A 19,651-nucleotide genomic window follows, 5' to 3' on the forward strand; every position below is an offset into this window, starting at 1 on the left:
GAACTTGATGCTTTGAAGGAGTAAGCACATTTTGGTAACTTGGTATCTGTTTTTTGAGATATAAGAACCAAATCTGTGTAGATTACCTTCATACATTTCTCTGGCTATGGTTTTCTTAGTCTCTGCAATGGGAATTATAATTTGAATTCCAATATAGGATTTTTATGAACATTTTGAGTCCAATTATCAATGTTTAAAGGCCGCTAGGTGAAGTCAGTAAGCCCTGTTGAGCGTGTTCTTATCAGATTCAACATGTTATTGTGGAATGGAAATGTATCTGTGGCTTTAAGGCATGTGGCCCACACATAGCAAACAGACAGAAAACATATCATCAGTTAACCCCCCCACACTGTTCTCTCTCTCCCCCCCCCCCCCCCCCCCCTCCCTCAGGGTTCTGAGCGTCAGGGGAAGACGGGAGCGACTGGCCAGCGACTGAAAGAGGCCACTAAGATCAACCTGTCTCTGTCCACGCTGGGTAACGTCATCTCAGCCCTGGTGGACGGGAAGAGCACCCACGTCCCCTACAGGAACTCTAAACTCACCCGCCTGCTGCAGGACTCACTGGGGGGAAACTCCAAGACCATGATGGTAACTAACAACACGTCCTGCTTTTACTTCCTGCTGTTTTAATGCTATGAGTACACACAAAATGGCTGCCAGTACTCCCATTCTACATCATTGACTTGGTTGTGGAGGCCCGTTCTACTCATTCTAGTTCTGTGTTGGCACCAATCAGTGTCAATGGTAGCAATGACTCATTCGTTTTAATGTCACATCCACAAGTACAGTGAAATACCTTTTCTTGTAAACTCAAAACCCAACATTTGCCGTAATCACTAACAATGTAATACTAGAATAAACAGTAAATAAGTAAGCATGTTATATACAGGGTCCATTCCAATACTATATTTACATATGCAGGGGTACAAACATATAAACGCAACATGTAAAGCGTTGGTTTCATGAGCTGAAATATAGATCCCAGAAATGTTCCATATGCACAAAAAGCTTATCTCTCAAATTGTGTGCACAAATTTGTTTACATCCCTGTTAGTGAGCATTTCTCCTTTGCCAAGATAATCCATCCACCTGACCGGTGTGGCATATCAAGAAGCTGATTAAACAGCATGATCATTACATATGTGCACCTTGTGCTGGGGACAATAAAAGGCCAATTTAAAATGTGCAATTTTGTCACACAACGCCACAGATTTTTCAAGTTTTGAGGGAGCGTGCAATTGGCATGTTGACTGCAGGAATGTCCACCAGAGCTGTTGCCAGAGAATTTAATGTTAATTTATCTACCATAAGTCACCTCCAATGTAGTTGGAGACACCTGAAACCCCACCTCTTTAAGGAATACCTAGGATAGGATAAAGCAATCCTTCTGACCCCCCCCTTAAAAGATTTAGATGCACTATTGTAAAGTGGCTTTTCCACTGGATATATTAAGGTGAATGCACCAATTTTTTTTTTTTTTTTTTTTACCTTTATTTAACTAGGCAAGTCAGTTAAGAACAAATTCTTATTTTCAATGACGGCCTAGGAACAGTGGGTTAACTGCCTGTTCAGGGGCAGAACGACAGATTTGTACCTTGTCAGCTCGGGGATTTGAACTTGCAACCTTCCGGTTACTAGTCCAACGCTCTAACCACTAGGCTACGCTGCCGCCCCATTTGTAAGTCGCTCTGGATAAGAGCGTCTGCTAAATGACTTAAATGTAAATGTAGTTTTAGAACATCTTGGCAGTACGTCCAACCAGCCTGACAACAGCAGCCCATGAGTAACCACGCCATCTGGTTTCTTCACCTGCGGGATCGTCTGAGACCAGCCACCCGGACAGCTGATTAAGCTGTATTTCTGTCTGTAATTTCCCTTTTATGAGGGAAAAACTCATTCTGATTGGCCTGGCTCCCCAGTGGATGGGCCTGGCTACCAAGTGGTTCGCCCTATGCCCTCCCAGGCTCACCCAAGGCTGAGCCCCTGCCCAGTCATGTGAAATCCAATGATTAAGGCCTCATTTATTTATTTAAATTGACTGATTTCCTTATGAACTTTAACTTGTTGAAATTGTTGCGTTTTGTGTATTTTGTTAGTTAATTATCCGTCTTATTACTTGGGGGTAGATCAGATTAAGTGACACAAATGCCAACTGGCATCCAATTTTGAAAACGATGAATAAATACATGTGTACAAATATTTAATTTATTATGATTAAGTCTACCAAGCTCTCATTCCTTGCTGTTCTTTCATAAAAGGTCTGATTTTAATCTCTCATAATATATATCGTATTCTCATAAACTTTTTCAACGGTCAGTGTGCGAACATCGGCCCAGCGGACTATAACTACGACGAGACCATCAGCACGCTGCGTTACGCCAACCGGGCCAAGAACATCAAGAACAAAGCCCGGATCAATGAAGACCCCAAGGATGCCCTGCTACGGCAGTTCCAGAAGGAGATCGAAGACCTTAAGAAGAAACTCCAAGAAGGTCAGTTAGTGGTCCTCCATATTGATGCTGTCTTCATTTGGGACAGGAGTTGTAATAAGACAAACACACTTCTGTGTTCAAGTTAGGATTGGATCCAAAACCTTTTTAAGGGCTGATTTCCCGTTTCCTAATCTTAGACTGAAAAGTATGCTTCATGGAGAATCGTTTTAGTCCAAGACTAGTCTTAATCTATTTCTAGTAAACCTGCGCTAAGGGTTTAAGGAGAGTTAACCCGCGCTAAGGGTTTAAGGATAGTAAACCTGCGCTAAGGGTTTAAGGATAGTAAACCTGCGCTAAGGGTTTAAGGAGAGTTAACCTGCGCTAAGGGTTTAAGGAGAGTTAACCCGCGCTAAGGGTTTAAGGATAGTAAACCTGCGCTAAGGGTTTAAGGATAGTAAACCTGCGCTAAGGGTTTAAGGATAGTAAACCTGCGCTAAGGGTTTAAGGATAGTAAACCTGCGCTAAGGGTTTAAGGATAGTAAACCTGCGCTAAGGGTTTAAGGATAGTAAACCTGCGCTAAGGGTTTAAGGAAAGTTAACCTGCGCTAAGGGTTTAAGGATAGTAAACCTGCGCTAAGGGTTTAAGGAGAGTTAACCTGCGCTAAGGGTTTAAGGAGAGTTAACCCGCGCTAAGGGTTTAAGGATAGTAAACCCGCGCTAAGGGTTTAAGGAGAGTTAACCTGCGCTAAGGGTTTAAGGATAGTAAACCTGCGCTAAGGGTTTAAGGATAGTAAACCTGCGCTAAGGGTTTAAGGATAGTAAACCTGCGCTAAGGGTTTAAGGATAGTAAACCTGCGCTAAGGGTTTAAGGATAGTAAACCTGCGCTAAGGGTTTAAGGAAAGTTAACCTGCGCTAAGGGTTTAAGGATAGTAAACCTGCGCTAAGGGTTTAAGGAGAGTTAACCTGCGCTAAGGGTTTAAGGAGAGTTAACCTGCGCTAAGGGTTTAAGGAGAGTTAACCCGCGCTAAGGGTTTAAGGATAGTAAACCCGCGCTAAGGGTTTAAGGAGAGTTAACCTGCGCTAAGGGTTTAAGGAGAGTTAACCTGCGCTAAGGGTTTAAGGAGAGTTAACCTGCGCTAAGGGTTTAAGGAGAGTTAACCTGCGCTAAGGGTTTAAGGAGAGTTAACCTGCGCTAAGGGTTTAAGGAGAGTTAACCCGCGCTAAGGGTTTAAGGATAGTAAACCCGCGCTAAGGGTTTAAGGAGAGTTAACCCGCGCTAAGGGTTTAAGGAGAGTTAACCCGCGCTAAGGGTTTAAGGAGAGTTAACCTGCGCTAAGGGTTTAAGGAGAGTAAACCTGCGCTAAGGGTTTAAGGAGAGTTAACCTGCGCTACGGGTTTAAGGAGAGTTAACCTGCGCTAAGGGTTTAAGGAGAGTTAACCTGCGCTAAGGGTTTAAGGAGAGTTAACCTGCGCTAAGGGTTTAAGGAGAGTTAACCTGCGCTACGGGTTTAAGGAGAGTTAACCTGCGCTACGGGTTTAAGGAGAGTTAACCTACGCTAAGGGTTTAAGGAGAGTTAACCTGCGCTAAGGGTTTAAGGAGAGTTAACCTGCGCTAAGGGTTTAAGGAGAGTTAACCTGCGCTAAGGGTTTAAGGAGAGTTAACCTGCGCTAAGGGTTTAAGGAGAGTTAACCTGCGCTAAGGGTTTAAGGAGAGTTAACCTGCGCTACGGGTTTAAGGAGAGTTAACCTGCGCTACGGGTTTAAGGAGAGTTAACCTGCGCTACGGGTTTAAGGAGAGTTAACCTGCGCTAAGGGTTTAAGGAGAGTTAACCTGCGCTAAGGGTTTAAGGAGAGTTAACCTGCGCTAAGGGTTTAAGGAGAGTTAACCTGCGCTAAGGGTTTAAGAAGAGTTTGTAACTAAATTGTTTTCTGTTCTGCTGTTCCAGGGGAAGAGATCTCCGGGTCGGAGGGCAGTGGATCAGAAGAGATGGATGAAGGAGATGACGAGGGAAGAGAAGGAGGAGAGGGACGAAGGAAACGGAGAGGTAAGGGGCCCCGTTCTTCCTCTCTCCCAACAGGACTGTGTGAATGGTGCTGTGGCTCCTTATGAAGGTCACTAGGTTTCTGTGAAGGGCACTAGGCTTCTATGAAGTGTACTGGGCTTTGGTAAAAAGTTGTCCACTAATATATAGGGAATAGGATCCTATTTGGGATGCAGCAGAGGACTGCTCCCCAGTCCCCATGTCCCTTGATGCTTTTTAAAACTTAATACACAAAGACAATATGTTTCAGAGAAGAGTTGGGTTTGTTTATGGCAACTCTGCTCCCAGCCCTGCATTAGGAAGATGCACTTTAATGCACTCTAATACAACGGGGGAAAAACTGATGCATGAATTCTTGCAAACACAATCATCTTAGCCATTTATTGTTGACGCTATCATCAAAGGTTTGTCCGCCCGCATGTGAAAGAGTTGTCAGTCAGATGTTAGACATGATTATTAGTGTGGGCTTATTTCCTGATGACTAAAATGAGTCAGCATCCTCCATGTGAAGGTAATCGCTCTGAAAGTACCCAGAAGCCATGTAGAGAGAGAGCCATGGCCTCTGTGTGTACTCTGGCTTAATAAACACTAAACTGGTTTCGGTAGTCTGAGCTAGGAAGTTCCCCAAGGCGCAGTCACCTTGCCCTTTTTAGGTTAGGCAAAAGGTGGAAAAGATGAGAAAATGTGAAACTGTACACATCTACGGTGGCTTCAGAAAGTATTCATACCCCTTGACTTATTCCACATTTTGTTGTGTTACAGCCTGAATTCAAAATGGATTAAATTTATGTTTTTCTCTCACCCATCTACACATACTACCCCATAATGACAGTAAAAACATGTTTTTAGAAATTCTTGCAAATGTATAGAAATTTAAATACAGAAATATCTCATTTACGTAAATATTCACACCCCTGAGTCAATACATATTAGACCTTGGACAGTGATTACAGCTGTGAGTCTTTCTGGGTAAGCCTCTAAGAGCTTTCCACACCTGTCAATTTTGAAGTCGATCATTGCTAGACAACCATTTTCAAGTCTTGCCATAGATTTTCAAGCAGATTTAAGTCAAAACTAACTCGGTCACTCAGGAACATTCACTGTCTTCTTGGTAAGCAACTCCAGTGTAGATTTGGCCTTGTGTTTTAGGTTATTGTCCTGCTGAAAGGTGAATTCATCTCCCAGTGTCTGGTGGATTTTGCCCGTGCTAAACTCCATTCCGTTTATTTATTATCCTGAAAAACTCCCCAGTCCTTAATGATAACAAGCATACCCATAACATGATGCAGCCACCACTATGCCTGAAAATATGGAGAGTGGTACTCAGTAATGTGTTGTATTGGATTTGCCTCAAACAAAACACTTTGTATTTAGGACAAAAAGTGAATTGCTTTACCAAATGTTTTGTAGTATTATTTTACTGTCTTGTTGCAAACAGGATGTATGTTTTTGAATATTTTATTCTGTACATGCTACCTTTTCACTCTGTCAAATAGGTTAGTATTGTGGAGTATCTACAATGTTGTTGATCAATGCTCAGTTTTCTCCTATCACAGCCATTAAACTCTAACTGTTTTAAAGTCACCATTGGCCTCATGGTGAAATCCCTGAGCGGTTTCCTTCCTCTCCAGCAACTGAGTTAGGAAGGACGCCTGTATCTTTGTAGTGACGGGGAGTATTGATACATCATCCACAGTGTAATTAATAACTTCACCATGTTCAAAGGGATATTCAATGTCTGCTTCTTTATGTTTACCCATCTACCAAAAGGTGCCCTTCTTTGCGAGGCATTGGAAAACCTCCCTGGTCTTTGTGGTTGAATCTGTGTTTGAAATTCACTGCTGGACTGAGGGACCTTCCAGATAATTGTATGTGTGGGGTACAGAGATGAGGTCGTCATTAAAACATGTTAAAACATGTTAAACGATATTGTTACAACCAGAGTGGGTCCATGTAACTTATTATGTGACTTGTTAAGCAAATATTTACTACTGAACTTATTTAGGCTTGTCATACCAAAGAGGATGAATACTTATGGACTCAAGACATTTCAGTAGACATTTAGAAAAACATAATTCCACTTTGACATTATGGGGCATTGTATGTTCGTCAGTGACAAAAAATAATCTCAATTTAGACCACTTACAAATTCAGGCTGTAACACAACAAAATGTGGAAGTTAAGGGGTTTGAATACTTTCTGAAGGTACTGTTCACGTCAGAATGATCATTCACACATCATTCTTAAAGTATTACTATATTTATTGGGACCTCCTGATAGTCTTTAATACACTGCTGTCATAGTACAACTAGTGTCTTGACAGTTTTTCTTGGTCATGTGACCTGATCAGGAAACACTCTGGGCTCTGTGTATAACCTTGTAGCCTTTGTGCTGTTCGCTGGATGCTATGGTGCTGCACTGTATATTACATTATTGTGTGTGTGTCTGTGTGTGTGTGTGTGTGTGTGTGTGTGTGTGTGTGTGTGTTAGGGCTGGGCGATATGGTCAAAAAACCTTATTTTTTTCACGATATACACTGACGACACCTGTTCTTTCCATGACAGACTGACCAGGTGAATCCAGGTGAAAGCTATGATCCCTTATTGATGTCACTTGTTAAATCCACTTCAATCAGAGTAGATGAAGGGGAGGAGACGGGTTAAAGAAATGTTTTTAATCCTTCAGACAATTGAGTCATGGATGGTGTATGTGTGCCATTCAGAGGGTGAATGGACAAGACAACGGGGTATGATATTAGGTGCCAGGCGCACCGCTTTGAGAACTGCAACACTGCTGCTTTTTTCACATTCAACAGTTTTTTTTGAGTGTATCAAGGATGGTCCACCTCCCAAAGGACATCCAGCCAACTTGACACAACTGTGGGAAGCATTGGAGTCAACATGGACCAGTATCCCTGTGGAACGCTTTCGACACCTTGTAGAGTCCAATGAATTGAGGCTGTTCTGACGGGGGCGCGACTCAATATTAGGAAGGTGTTCTTAATGTTTTGTACACTCAGTGTTTGAATATTTTCTCTAAATTATCTTTGTTGTACAGTTAAAAACCTCTTAAGGATCAGACCCTTTTTTTCTTCTCTTTTTGCCTAAAATGACATACCCAAATCTAACTGCCTGTAGCTCAGGACCTGAAGCAAGGATATGCATATTCTTGGTACCATTTGAAAGGAAACACTTTAAAGTTTGCGGAAATGTTAAATTAATGTACGAGAATATAACACAATAGATCTGGTAAAAGATCATACAAACAAAAAAACATACGTTTTCTATATATTTTTGTTGGTTTCATCGTCTTTGAAATCCAAGAGAAAGACCATAATATAATGTAGGAGTCTAGGCACAATTTAGATTTTGGCCACTAGATGCCAGTAGTGTGTGCAAAGTTTCAGATTGATCCAGTGAAACATTGCAATGCTGCACAATATTTTCTATCAAGTCGAATTGGTCAATTGAAAACATTTTAAAGTACATAACTATAGAGAACATACAAAAATGATATGGTAATACAACATTTCATTTGACACACTCCCAGGAATGTCATACATGATGGATCATTAGCTTATACACTAACTTTGACACATCTAGATAGCAGGGTGGGTGTGGAGCCAGAGACAGCAGGGGTTCAAACTGTAGAACCCAGTTCCTACATTTGAATATAATGGATTTTATCAAACATTTTACCTAGATTCTTGCAATACAGGCATTTGGAACATCGCACTATAACATACATTTAAATTAATTTGATATATCGCCCAGCCCTAGTGTGTGCGTGCGTTCGCTGTCCATGCACTGCTTAATGTAGCTGGTGATATCAACCGTATAGGATTGGCTTGTAGGCTGGTTGCTCTCCAGATTTGTTGTGCTTTCTCCATGACCCCATTTGCCCCCATCTCGCTCTCCTCCATCTCTCGCTCTATCTGTGGTCGGCGTGTCCTTAGAGCCTCTCTTTCTCTCTCCTTATCTTCTCTCTCCCTCCCTCTCCCCATACTTCCATCACCCCCCCCCCCTCTCGGTCCACTCCATCTCTCTCTGTGTTTGACGTGTCCCTGTTGAGTGTCTACTCTACTCTGTGTTGCAGGCAGTGGCAGCAGCATCAGTAGCTCAGACTCCTCTATAGAGGCACAGACCACTGAGGAGAAACCCAAGGCTCAGACTAGTGAGTGGGAGCAGCTTGCTGTCTGCACTACCAACCCTACCACCAACTGCTAGTTAATATGGTCCAGGAACCGTATTCACATAGCATCTCAGAGTTGAGAGTGCCGATCTAGGATCTGTTTTGCCTTTTAGGCCTATATCATAATGATTTTATGGACAAGGGGGCCTGATCCTAGATCAGCACTCCCAACTCTGAGCAGCCTGATAGACCCAGACCTACAAACTGGCCCTGATCTGTAGGTGCTGTGGCTAACTCCTCAAAGTATTGACCGGAGTTATCTCAGGACCCTCCTAATGTTAACCTCCCCTACCTGCCTGCCTGCCTGCCCTGCCTGCCCTACCAGTCTTATATAAACAGTTGAAGTCTGAAGTTTACATACACCTGAGCCAAATACATTTAAACTCGTTTTTTCACAATTCCTGACATTTAATCCTAGTAAAAATTCCCTGTTTTAGGTCAGATAGGATCACCACTTTATTTTAAGAATGTGAAATGTTAGAATAATAGTCGAGAGAATGATTTATTTCAGCTTTTATTTCTTTCATCACATTCCCAGTGGTTCAGAAGTTTACATTCACTCAATTAGTATTTGGTAGCATTGCCTTTAAATTGTTTAACTTGGGTCAAATGTTTCAGGTAGCTTTCCACAAGCTTCCCACAATAAGTTGGGTGAATTTTGGCCCATTCCTCCTGACAGAGCTGGTGTAAGTGAGTCAGGTTTGTAGGCCTCCTTGCTCGAACATGCTTTTTCATTTCTGTCCACAAAAGTTCTATAGGATTGAGGTCGGGCTTTGTGATAGCCACTCCAATGCCTTGGCTTTGTTGTCCTTAAGCCATTTTGCCACAACTTTGGAAGTGTGCTTGGGGTCATTGTCCATTTGGAAGACCCATCTGCGACCAAGTTTTCACTTCCTGACTGATGTCTTCAGATGTTGCTTCAATATATCCTCATGATGCCATCTGTTTTGTGAAGTGCACCAGTCCCTCCTGCAGCAAAGAACCCCCACAACATGATGCTGCCACCCCCGTGCTTCACGGTTGGGATGGTGTTCTTCGGCTTGCAAGCCTCCCCCCTTTTCCTCCAAACATAACGATGGTCATTATGGCCAAACAGTTCTATTTTTGTTTCATCAGACCAGAAGACATTTCTCCAAAAAGTACAATCTTTGTCCCCGTGTGCAGTTGCAAACCGTAGTCTGGCTTTTTGATGGCGGTTTTGGAGCAGTGGCTTCTTCCTTGCTGAGCGGCCATTCAGGTTATGTCGATTATAGGACTTGTTTTTACAAGTGGATAAAGATACTTTTGTAGCTGTTTCCTCCAGCATCCTCACAAGGTCCTTTGCTGTTGTTCTGGGATTGATTTGCACTTTTCGCACCGAAGTACGTTCATGTCTAGGAGACAGAACGCGTCTCATTCCTGAGCAGTATGACGCCTGCGTGGTCCCATGGTGTTTATACTTGCCCACTATTGTTCGTACAGATGAACGTGGTACCTTCAGGCGTTTGAAAATTGCTCCCAAGGATGCACCAAACTTGTGGAGGTCTACAATTATTTTTCTGAGGTCTTGGCTGATTTCTTTTGATTTTCCCATGATGTCAAGCAAAGAGACACTGAGTTTGAAGGTAGGCCTTGAAATACATCCACAGGTACACCTCCAATTGACTCAAATTACGTCAATTAGCCTATCAGAAGCTTCTAAAGCCATGACATCATTTTTTGGAATTTTCCAAGCTGTTTAAAGGCACAGTCATCTTACTGTATGTAAACTTCTGACCCACTGGAATTGTGAAACAGTGAATTATAAGTCTGTAAACAAACAATTGTTGGAAAAATGACTTGTGTCATGCACAAAGTACATGTCCTAACCGACTTGCCAAAACTTTAGTTTGTTAACAAGAAATTTGTGGAGTGGTTGAAAAACTAGTTATAATGACTCCATCCTAAGTAAACATCCGACTTCAACTGTTTCTCATACTCTCTTTTTATCTGTCTGTTCTCTGTCTCCTATTTCTCTCGTTCTGTCTGTCTGTCTGTCTGTCTGTCTGTCTGTCTGTCTGTCTGTCTGTCTGTCTGTCTGTCTGTCTCTGTTTCTCTGTCTCCTATTTCTCTCGTTCTGTCTGTCTCTGTCTTTGTTTCTCTGTCTCCTATTTATCTCTTGGTCTGTCTGTCTGTCTGTGCCTCCTCTCTGAGGAGTCTAGAAGACTGTTCCAAACTGCACCCTATTCCCTACATAGAGGACTCTGGCCAAAAGTAGGACACAAAATAGGTAATAGGGTGCCGTTTAGGATACATCCAATGTCTCTAGTCTGGTTCTAGATCTGTATGTGCAACTTCTTTACTCTGGTTGTCAGACAGATCTGGGACCAGGTTATATTTGCAATTTATTTCAGAGAACTGATAGAATTTAATTGAATTATCGAACTGATAGAATTTAATTGACTTGACTAACTAGCTTTAACGCTAAAAAAAAACGTCAACAGAATGAAATCTATGGTTCAGCCAGTCAGTATGATTGAAGGTTCTCTCTCTCTATTACTGTACTGCCACTTTGTCATGGTCTTCTCCATCACTTACTGTCTTCATGTCTATATCTCTGAGAGAGAGTGCCTTGTGAATAGGCCTGAGGCCTGCACTCTGTCTAGAAGCTGTTCTCAAATGGCACCCTATTCCCTATGTAGTGCGCTACTTTTTTACCAGGGCCCATAGGGCATAGTGCACTATTTAGGGAATTAGGGTCCCATTTGAGACACACACAGAAATCTTTAAAAGCACCTTTTAACTTCCTGCTCGTAATCTAATGAATAGTATCTGTAGAAAGTACAGACTGCTGTCTCTTCATCAAGGAGCTGAATCATACAGCCGATGCAGTTTTTACTGCTCTGTAGAAGACTGTAGCTACTATCTAACACCTTGGAGAGAGAGACTATATGTGTGTTACATCTAATATTTGACTAATTGACCACTGTAATATGATGTGTTGTCTTATCCTGGTCCCAGATCTGTTTGTGCACGGTGTGACAATGACCATAGGAGTTGGCAAGACGACACAAATAGATCTGGGACCAGACTGGTGCTGTTTAAACAAACCTACAAATCAGACTGGGTTGGGTGTAGGGTGATGTTCCCCTAGAGGCAGATCTTAGATCAGTTTTGCATGTTCTAATGGTGAAGGTTAGGGATTGGGCGAGGGGAAGCTGATCCTACGTCTGCATTCTGTACCTAGGGGAAACTTCCCCCTCCCCTTATAGTGGGTGGGTTGAGGTGGTAGGAAGGATCTGAAGAATAACATGTCATTAAGAAACGTCCATGATGGCTGTGGACTTCAGGGATCCGGCTCTATAAGTCAAATAAATGATCACTATTATTATTATTATTATTAAAGGGAAGAAGAAGAAGGTTTCTCCTGACAAGATGGTGGAGATGCAGGCGAAGATCGAGGAGGAGAGGAAGGAGCTAGAAGCCAAGCTGGATATGGAGGAGGAGGAGAGGAACAAGGCCAGAGCAGAACTGGAGAAGAGAGAGAAGGATCTTCTCAAAGCGCAGTGAGTACAGTCTGGGGTTACAAACATTCCCTAAATTCCCAAGTTCTCCAGAAATCACAGTTGAAGAATTATCTACTGCTTTAAAATATTATCCAACGCTTGCCCCCCTACCCCTAGATACTTTTGGATGCCCTCTTGTAGATTTGAGACATCCTAGAAGGGTATAAGCAATATGCCAGAAACTCCACCTAGCCTACTGAAGGTATTTTCAGATCTACTGAGCCCTGACCTCTAACCTCCTTCCCCTAGGCAGGAGCATCACCTGCTGCTGGAGAAGCTGTCAGCCCTGGAGAAGAAGGTGATCGTAGGAGGAGTGGACCTCCTGGCCAAGGCTGAGGAGCAGGAGAAACTACTGCAGGAGTCTAACAATGAGTTAGAGGAGAGACGCAGGAGGGCTGAGCAGCTCCGCAGAGAGCTAGAGGAGAAGGAGGTATACCATCTTACACACTATATTACAGGGCCTTCAGAAAGCAGCTCTGCAGAGAGCTAGAGGAGAAGGAGGTATACCATCTTACACACTGTATCACAATATATTACAGAGCCTTCAGAGAGTATTCACAACCGTTTGACTTATTCCACATGTTGTTGTGTTACAGCCTGAATTTAAAATGGATTACATTGAGATTTTGTGTCACTGGTCTACACACAAAACCCAATAATGTCAAAGTGGAATGATGTTTTTTGAAATTCAGGCTGTAACACAACAACAACAAAAGTCAAGGGGTGTGAATACTTTCTGAAGACTCTGTACATCTCAATATGGATGTAGGACTATCAACTCAAAGCAGCGCTGCAGAGAACTGGAGGAAGAGGAGTTATAGCACACAGTGAAATAGGGCATCTACATTCAAAGGAGGGTCTTAGTTCAGCCAACTGAAGAGCTGTAATGCATATATGCCTCAGTGGTTAACTCTGACAGCATGCCAAGCATTTCTACATCAAAATGCTCACCACCAAACTTCCTGTGTCTGTCTGAGTGGAGAGGGGATGTTGATCAGTGATAAGTGGAGATGTTATATTTTGGTATGAGGGCACTGACAGGAAAAGGAGATGACATTATCGTCATTCCCAGCATATTGGGTACCGAAATTAGTCATTTAACGTAAACTCAAAAAAAATGATTCATGAACATGCACCTGTGGAACGGTCGTAAAGACACTAACAGCTTACAGACGGTAGGCAATTAAGGTCACAGTTATGAAAACTTAGGACACTAAAGAGGCCTTTCTACTGACTCTGAAAAACACCAAAATAAAGAGGCCCAGGGTCCCTGCTCATCTGCGTGAACGTGCCTTAGGCATGCTGCAAGGAGGCATGAGGATCGCAGATGTGGCCAGGGCAATAAAGTGCAATACTGTGAGACGCCTAAGACAGCACTACAGGGATACAGGACGGACAGCTGATTGTCCTTGCAGTGGCAGACCACGTGTAACAACACCCACACAGGATCGGTACATCCGAACATCACACCTGCGGTACAAGTACAGGATGGCAACAACATCTGCCCGAGTTACACCAGGAACGCACAATCCCTCTAGTGCTCAGACTGTACGCAATAGGCTGAGAGAGGCTGGACTGAAGGCCAAACATTTACAGTACAGATTCTTTTATGGGACAATTAACAAATGTTTTTGTGCAAGATAATTAGAAAAATTGTAAATGTATACATTGGTTCTCTTAATTGAATGAATTTAACATTATTTGTTGATGTGAAAATCATTTACCGATTTGAACGTTGTCCTCAGATTTTTGGGTGAGGTGGGGGTCACCAGAACATCTGGTGGGAAAAAAATGGTGTCCATGTTGAAGAAGTTTGAATAGCTCTGCTTTAAAGTCACACCAGTCAGCACCTTGCTAGTTCAGATGAGATGCCTGCTTTGCTTTTCTCAGTCTGAAGAGGACAATGGAATCTGTCAATGAGCAGAGGACTGACAATAACAGACCAATAATGAAGGATCAGTAGTGTTGATATTGTTGACTCGATCTTGTTGCCAGAGAAAACCACAATGGGGTGGAATGCCTTCAGGCATTATTGTTTTTTGTTTACTGTTGTCCCCGTCTGGAGCAGTCTACTGTTGTCTCCGTCTGGAGCGGTCTACTGTTGTCTCCGTCTGGAGCGGTCTACTGTTGTCTCCGTCTGGAGCAGTCTACTGTTGTCTCCGTCTGGAGCAGTCTACTGTTGTCTCCGTCTGGAGCGGTCTACTGTTGTCTCCGTCTGGAGCGGTCTACTGTTGTCCCCGTCTGGAGCGGTCTACTGTTGTCTCCGTCTGGAGCGGTCTACTGTTGTCTCCGTCTGGAGCGGTCTACTGTTGTCTCCGTCTGGAGCGGTCTACTGTTGTCTCCGTCTGGAGCAGTCTACTGTTGTCTCCGTCTGGAGCAGTCTACTGTTGTCTCCGTCTGGAGCAGTCTACTGTTGTCTCCGTCTGGAGCAGTCTACTGTTGTCTCCGTCTGGAGCAGTCTACTGTTGTCTCCGTCTGGAGCAGTCTACTGTTGTCTCCGTCTGGAGCAGTCTACTGTTGTCTCCGTCTGGAGCAGTCTACTGTTGTCTCCGTCTGGAGCAGTCTACTGTTGTCTCCGTCTGGAGCAGTCTACTGTTGTCTCCGTCTGGAGCAGTCTACTGTTGTCTCCGTCTGGAGCTGTCTACTGTTGTCTCCGTCTGGAGCGGTCTACTGTTGTCTCCGTCTGGAGCGGTCTACTGTTGTCTCCGTCTGGAGCGGTCTACTGTTGTCTCCGCCTGGAGCGGTCTACTGTTGTCTCCGCCTGGAGCGGTCTACTGTTGTCTCCGCCTGGAGCGGTCTACTGTTGTCTCCGCCTGGAGCGGTCTACTGTTATCTCCGCCTGGAGCGGTCTACTGTTGTCTCCGCCTGGAGCGGTCTACTGTTGTCTCCGCCTGGAGCGGTCTACTGTTGTCTCCGCCTGGAGCGGTCTACTGTTGTCTCCGCCTGGAGCGGTCTACTGTTGTCTCCGCCTGGAGCGGTCTACTGTTGTCTCCGTCTGGAGCGGTCTACTGTTGTCTCCGTCTGGAGCGGTCTACTGTTGTCTCCGTCTGGAGCGGTCTACTGTTGTCTCCGTCTGGAGCGGTCTACTGTTGTCTCCGTCTGGAGCGGTCTACTGTTGTCTCCGTCTGGAGCGGTCTACTGTTGTCTCCGTCTGGAGCGGTCTACTGTTGTCTCCGTCTGGAGCGGTCTACTGTTGTCTCTGTCTGGAGCGGTCTACTGTTGTCTCCTTCTGGAGCGGTCTACTGTTGTCTCCTTCTGGAGCGGTCTACTGTTGTCTCCGCCTGGAGCGGTCTACTGTTGTCTCCGCCTGGAGCGGTCTACTGTTGTCTCCGCCTGGAGCGGTCTACTGTTGTCTCCGCCTGGAGCGGTCTACTGTTGTCTCCGTCTGGAGCGGTCTACTGTTGTCTCCGTCTGGAGCGGTCTACTGTTGTCTCCGTCTGGAGCGGTCTACTGTTGTCTCCGTCTGGAGCGGTCTACTGTTGTCTCCGTCTGGAGCGGTCTACTGTTGTCTCCGTCTGGAGCGGTCTACTGTTGTCCCCGTCTGGAGCGGTCTACTGTTGTCTCCGTCTGGAGCGGTCTACTGTTGTCTCCGTCTGGAGCGGTCTACTGTTGTCTCCGTCTGGAGCGGTCTACTGTTGTCTCCGTCTGGAGCGGTCTACTGTTGTCTCCGTCTGGAGCGGTCTACTGTTGTCTCCGTCTGGAGCGGTCTACTGTTGTCTCCGTCTGGAGCGGTCTACTGTTGTCTCCGTCTGGAGCGGTCTACTGTTGTCCCCGTCTGGAGCGGTCTACTGTTGTCTCCGTCTGGAGCGGTCTACTGTTGTCTCCGTCTGGAGCGGTCTACTGTTGTCTCCGTCTGGAGCGGTCTACTGTTGTCTCCGTCTGGAGCGGTCTACTGTTGTCTCCGTCTGGAGCGGTCTACTGTTGTCTCCGTCTGGAGCGGTCTACTGTTGTCTCCGTCTGGAGCGGTCTACTGTTGTCTCCGTCTGGAGCGGTCTACTGTTGTCTCCGTCTGGAGCGGTCTACTGTTGTCTCCGTCTGGAGCGGTCTACTGTTGTCTCCGTCTGGAGCGGTCTACTGTTGTCTCCGTCTGGAGCGGTCTACTGTTGTCTCCGTCTGGAGCGGTCTACTGTTGTCTCCGTCTGGAGCAGTCTACTGTTGTCTCCGTCTGGAGCAGTCTACTGTTGTCTCCGTCTGGAGCAGTCTACTGTTGTCTCCGTCTGGAGCTGTCTACTGTTGTCTCCGTCTGGAGCGGTCTACTGTTGTCTCCGTCTGGAGCGGTCTACTGTTGTCTCCGTCTGGAGCGGTCTACTGTTGTCTCCGCCTGGAGCGGTCTACTGTTGTCTCCGCCTGGAGCGGTCTACTGTTGTCTCCGCCTGGAGCGGTCTACTGTTGTCTCCGCCTGGAGCGGTCTACTGTTATCTCCGCCTGGAGCGGTCTACTGTTGTCTCCGCCTGGAGCGGTCTACTGTTGTCTCCGCCTGGAGCGGTCTACTGTTGTCTCCGCCTGGAGCGGTCTACTGTTGTCTCCGCCTGGAGCGGTCTACTGTTGTCTCCGCCTGGAGCGGTCTACTGTTGTCTCCGTCTGGAGCGGTCTACTGTTGTCTCCGTCTGGAGCGGTCTACTGTTGTCTCCGTCTGGAGCGGTCTACTGTTGTCTCCGTCTGGAGCGGTCTACTGTTGTCTCCGTCTGGAGCGGTCTACTGTTGTCTCCGTCTGGAGCGGTCTACTGTTGTCTCCGTCTGGAGCGGTCTACTGTTGTCTCCGTCTGGAGCGGTCTACTGTTGTCTCCGTCTGGAGCGGTCTACTGTTGTCTCCTTCTGGAGCGGTCTACTGTTGTCTCCTTCTGGAGCGGTCTACTGTTGTCTCCGCCTGGAGCGGTCTACTGTTGTCTCCGCCTGGAGCGGTCTACTGTTGTCTCCGCCTGGAGCGGTCTACTGTTGTCTCCGCCTGGAGCGGTCTACTGTTGTCTCCGCCTGGAGCGGTCTACTGTTGTCTCCGCCTGGAGCGGTCTACTGTTGTCTCCGCCTGGAGCGGTCTACTGTTGTCTCCGCCTGGAGCGGTCTACTGTTGTCTCCGTCTGGAGCGGTCTACTGTTGTCTCCGTCTGGAGCGGTCTACTGTTGTCTCCGTCTGGAGCGGTCTACTGTTGTCTCCGCCTGGAGCGGTCTACTGTTGTCTCCGTCTGGAGCGGTCTACTGTTGTCCCCGTCTGGAGCGGTCTACTGTTGTCCCCGTCTGGAGCGGTCTACTGTTGTCCCCGTCTGGAGCGGTCTACTGTTGTCTCCGTCTGGAGCGGTCTACTGTTGTCTCCGTCTGGAGCGGTCTACTGTTGTCTCCGTCTGGAGCGGTCTACTGTTGTCTCCGTCTGGAGCGGTCTACTGTTGTCTCCGTCTGGAGCGGTCTACTGTTGTCTCCGTCTGGAGCGGTCTACTGTTGTCTCCGTCAGGAGCGGTCTACTGTTGTCTCCGTCTGGAGCGGTCTACTGTTGTCTCCGTCTGGAGCGGTCTACTGTTGTCTCCGTCTGGAGCGGTCTACTGTTGTCTCCGTCTGGAGCGGTCTACTGTTGTCTCCGTCTGGAGCGGTCTACTGTTGTCTCCGTCTGGAGCGGTCTACTGTTGTCTCCGTCTGGAGCGGTCTACTGTTGTCTCCGTCTGGAGCGGTCTACTGTTGTCTCCGTCTGGAGCGGTCTACTGTTGTCTCCGTCTGGAGCGGTCTACTGTTGTCTCCGTCTGGAGCGGTCTACTGTTGTCTCCGTCTGGAGCGGTCTACTGTTGTCTCCGTCTGGAGCGGTCTACTGTTGTCTCCGTCTGGAGCGGTCTACTGTTGTCTCCGTCTGGAGCGGTCTACTGTTGTCTCCGTCTGGAGCGGTCTACTGTTGTCTCCGTCTGGAGCGGTCTACTGTTGTCTCCGTCTGGAGCGGTCTACTGTTGTCTCCGTCTGGAGCGGTCTACTGTTGTCTCCGTCTGGAGCGGTCTACTGTTGTCTCCGTCTGGAGCGGTCTACTGTTGTCTCCGTCTGGAGCGGTCTACTGTTGTCCCGTGCTGGAGCGGTCTACTGTTGTCTCCGTCTGGAGCGGTCTACTGTTGTCTCCGTCTGGAGCGGTCTACTGTTGTCTCCGTCTGGAGCGGTCTACTGTTGTCTCCGTCTGGAGCGGTCTACTGTTGTCTCCGTCTGGAGCGGTCTACTGTTGTCTCCGTCTGGAGCAGTCTACTGTGTTAAAGGGACACTTTACAACTTTTTAACATCAGATTAATTATCTCCAGCACCATACCAGGATCTACATAGAGGTAATTAATGAGGTTAAAAAGTGTTGAGGTTTTCCGTTAATGATGAAATAAATGAAATGCCAAACTCCCTGTCTTTTTTACAGGCGGAGCGTCTGGACATTGAGGAAAAGTACACCAGTCTGCAGGAGGAGGCTCAGGGGAAGACCAAGAAGCTGAAGAAAGTCTGGACCATGCTGATGGCTGCCAAGTCAGAGGTAAGAATGTCCAAGTCCCACACGACTCTGGTGAAAACTAGTGCACTATATAGTGAGTAGGATGCATCCCAAGTGGGTTCTAACACAGGACTGGGGACTTGTTGTGTTGTTGATGACCTGCAGCAAGAGCAGAACATTAATACACATCATTGATTCATGACTTCATTAACACATCATTGATTCATGACTTCATTAACACATCATTGATTCATGACTTCATTAACACATCATTGGTTCATGACTTCATTAACACATCATTGATTCATGACTTCGTTAACACATCATTGATTTATGACTTCATTAACACATCATTGATTCATGACTTCATTAACACATCATTGATTCATGACTTCATTAACACATCATTGATTCATGACTTCATTAACACATCATTGATTCATGACTTCATTAACACATCATTGATTCATGACTTCATTAACACATCATTGATTCATGACTTCATTAACACATCATTGATTCATGACTTCATTAACACAGCATTGGTTCATGACTTCATTAACACATCATTGATTCATGACTTCATTAACACATCATTGATTCATGACTTCATTAACACAGCATTGGTTCATGACTTCATTAACACATCATTGGTTCATGACTTCATTAACACAGCATTGGTTCATGACTTCATTCAGATATTGTTGTTGTTGTCAGATGGCCGACCTGCAGCAGGAGCATCACCGGGAGATCGAGGGCCTGCTGGAGAATATCCGCCACCTCAGTAGAGAGCTACGACTGCAGATGCTCATCATAGACAACTTCATCCCACAGGAATACCAGGTGTGTGTGTGTGTGTGTGTGTGTGTGTGTGTGTGTGTGTGTGTGTGTGTGTGTGTGTGTGTGTGTGTGTGTGTGTGTGTGTGTGTGTGTGTGTGTGTGTGTGTGTGTGTGTGTTTGACAACGCGCGTGTCCATACGTCCATTTATACTTGTGTGAGAGCGTATTTAGTTAGCACTGATGCTA

At 45.7% G+C, this 19,651-nt stretch overlaps 1 protein-coding gene across 2 annotated transcripts in view; it reads left to right on the top strand.

Annotated features, from left to right (window-relative positions):
- Window positions 1–19,651, top strand: part of LOC129846472 (kinesin-like protein KIF3A) — a 35,036-nt gene that overhangs the window by 12,367 nt on the left and 3,018 nt on the right. The window contains exons 7-14 of one of the 2 annotated variants that reach the window (XM_055914417.1): window positions 391–588; window positions 2,318–2,492; window positions 4,380–4,478; window positions 8,571–8,648; window positions 12,031–12,190; window positions 12,440–12,620; window positions 18,557–18,667; window positions 19,343–19,468. In XM_055914417.1, coding sequence (XP_055770392.1) covers window positions 391–588; window positions 2,318–2,492; window positions 4,380–4,478; window positions 8,571–8,648; window positions 12,031–12,190; window positions 12,440–12,620; window positions 18,557–18,667; window positions 19,343–19,468 — 1,128 coding nt within the window. The remainder of the gene's footprint in view (window positions 1–390; window positions 589–2,317; window positions 2,493–4,379; window positions 4,479–8,570; window positions 8,649–12,030; window positions 12,191–12,439; window positions 12,621–18,556; window positions 18,668–19,342; window positions 19,469–19,651) is intronic. The other variant, XM_055914418.1, reaches the window with a different exon arrangement.

The sequence above is a fragment of the Salvelinus fontinalis genome, unplaced genomic scaffold (genome assembly GCF_029448725.1).
Source record: "Salvelinus fontinalis isolate EN_2023a unplaced genomic scaffold, ASM2944872v1 scaffold_0560, whole genome shotgun sequence".
NCBI classification, from domain to species: Eukaryota; Metazoa; Chordata; class Actinopteri; order Salmoniformes; family Salmonidae; genus Salvelinus; species Salvelinus fontinalis.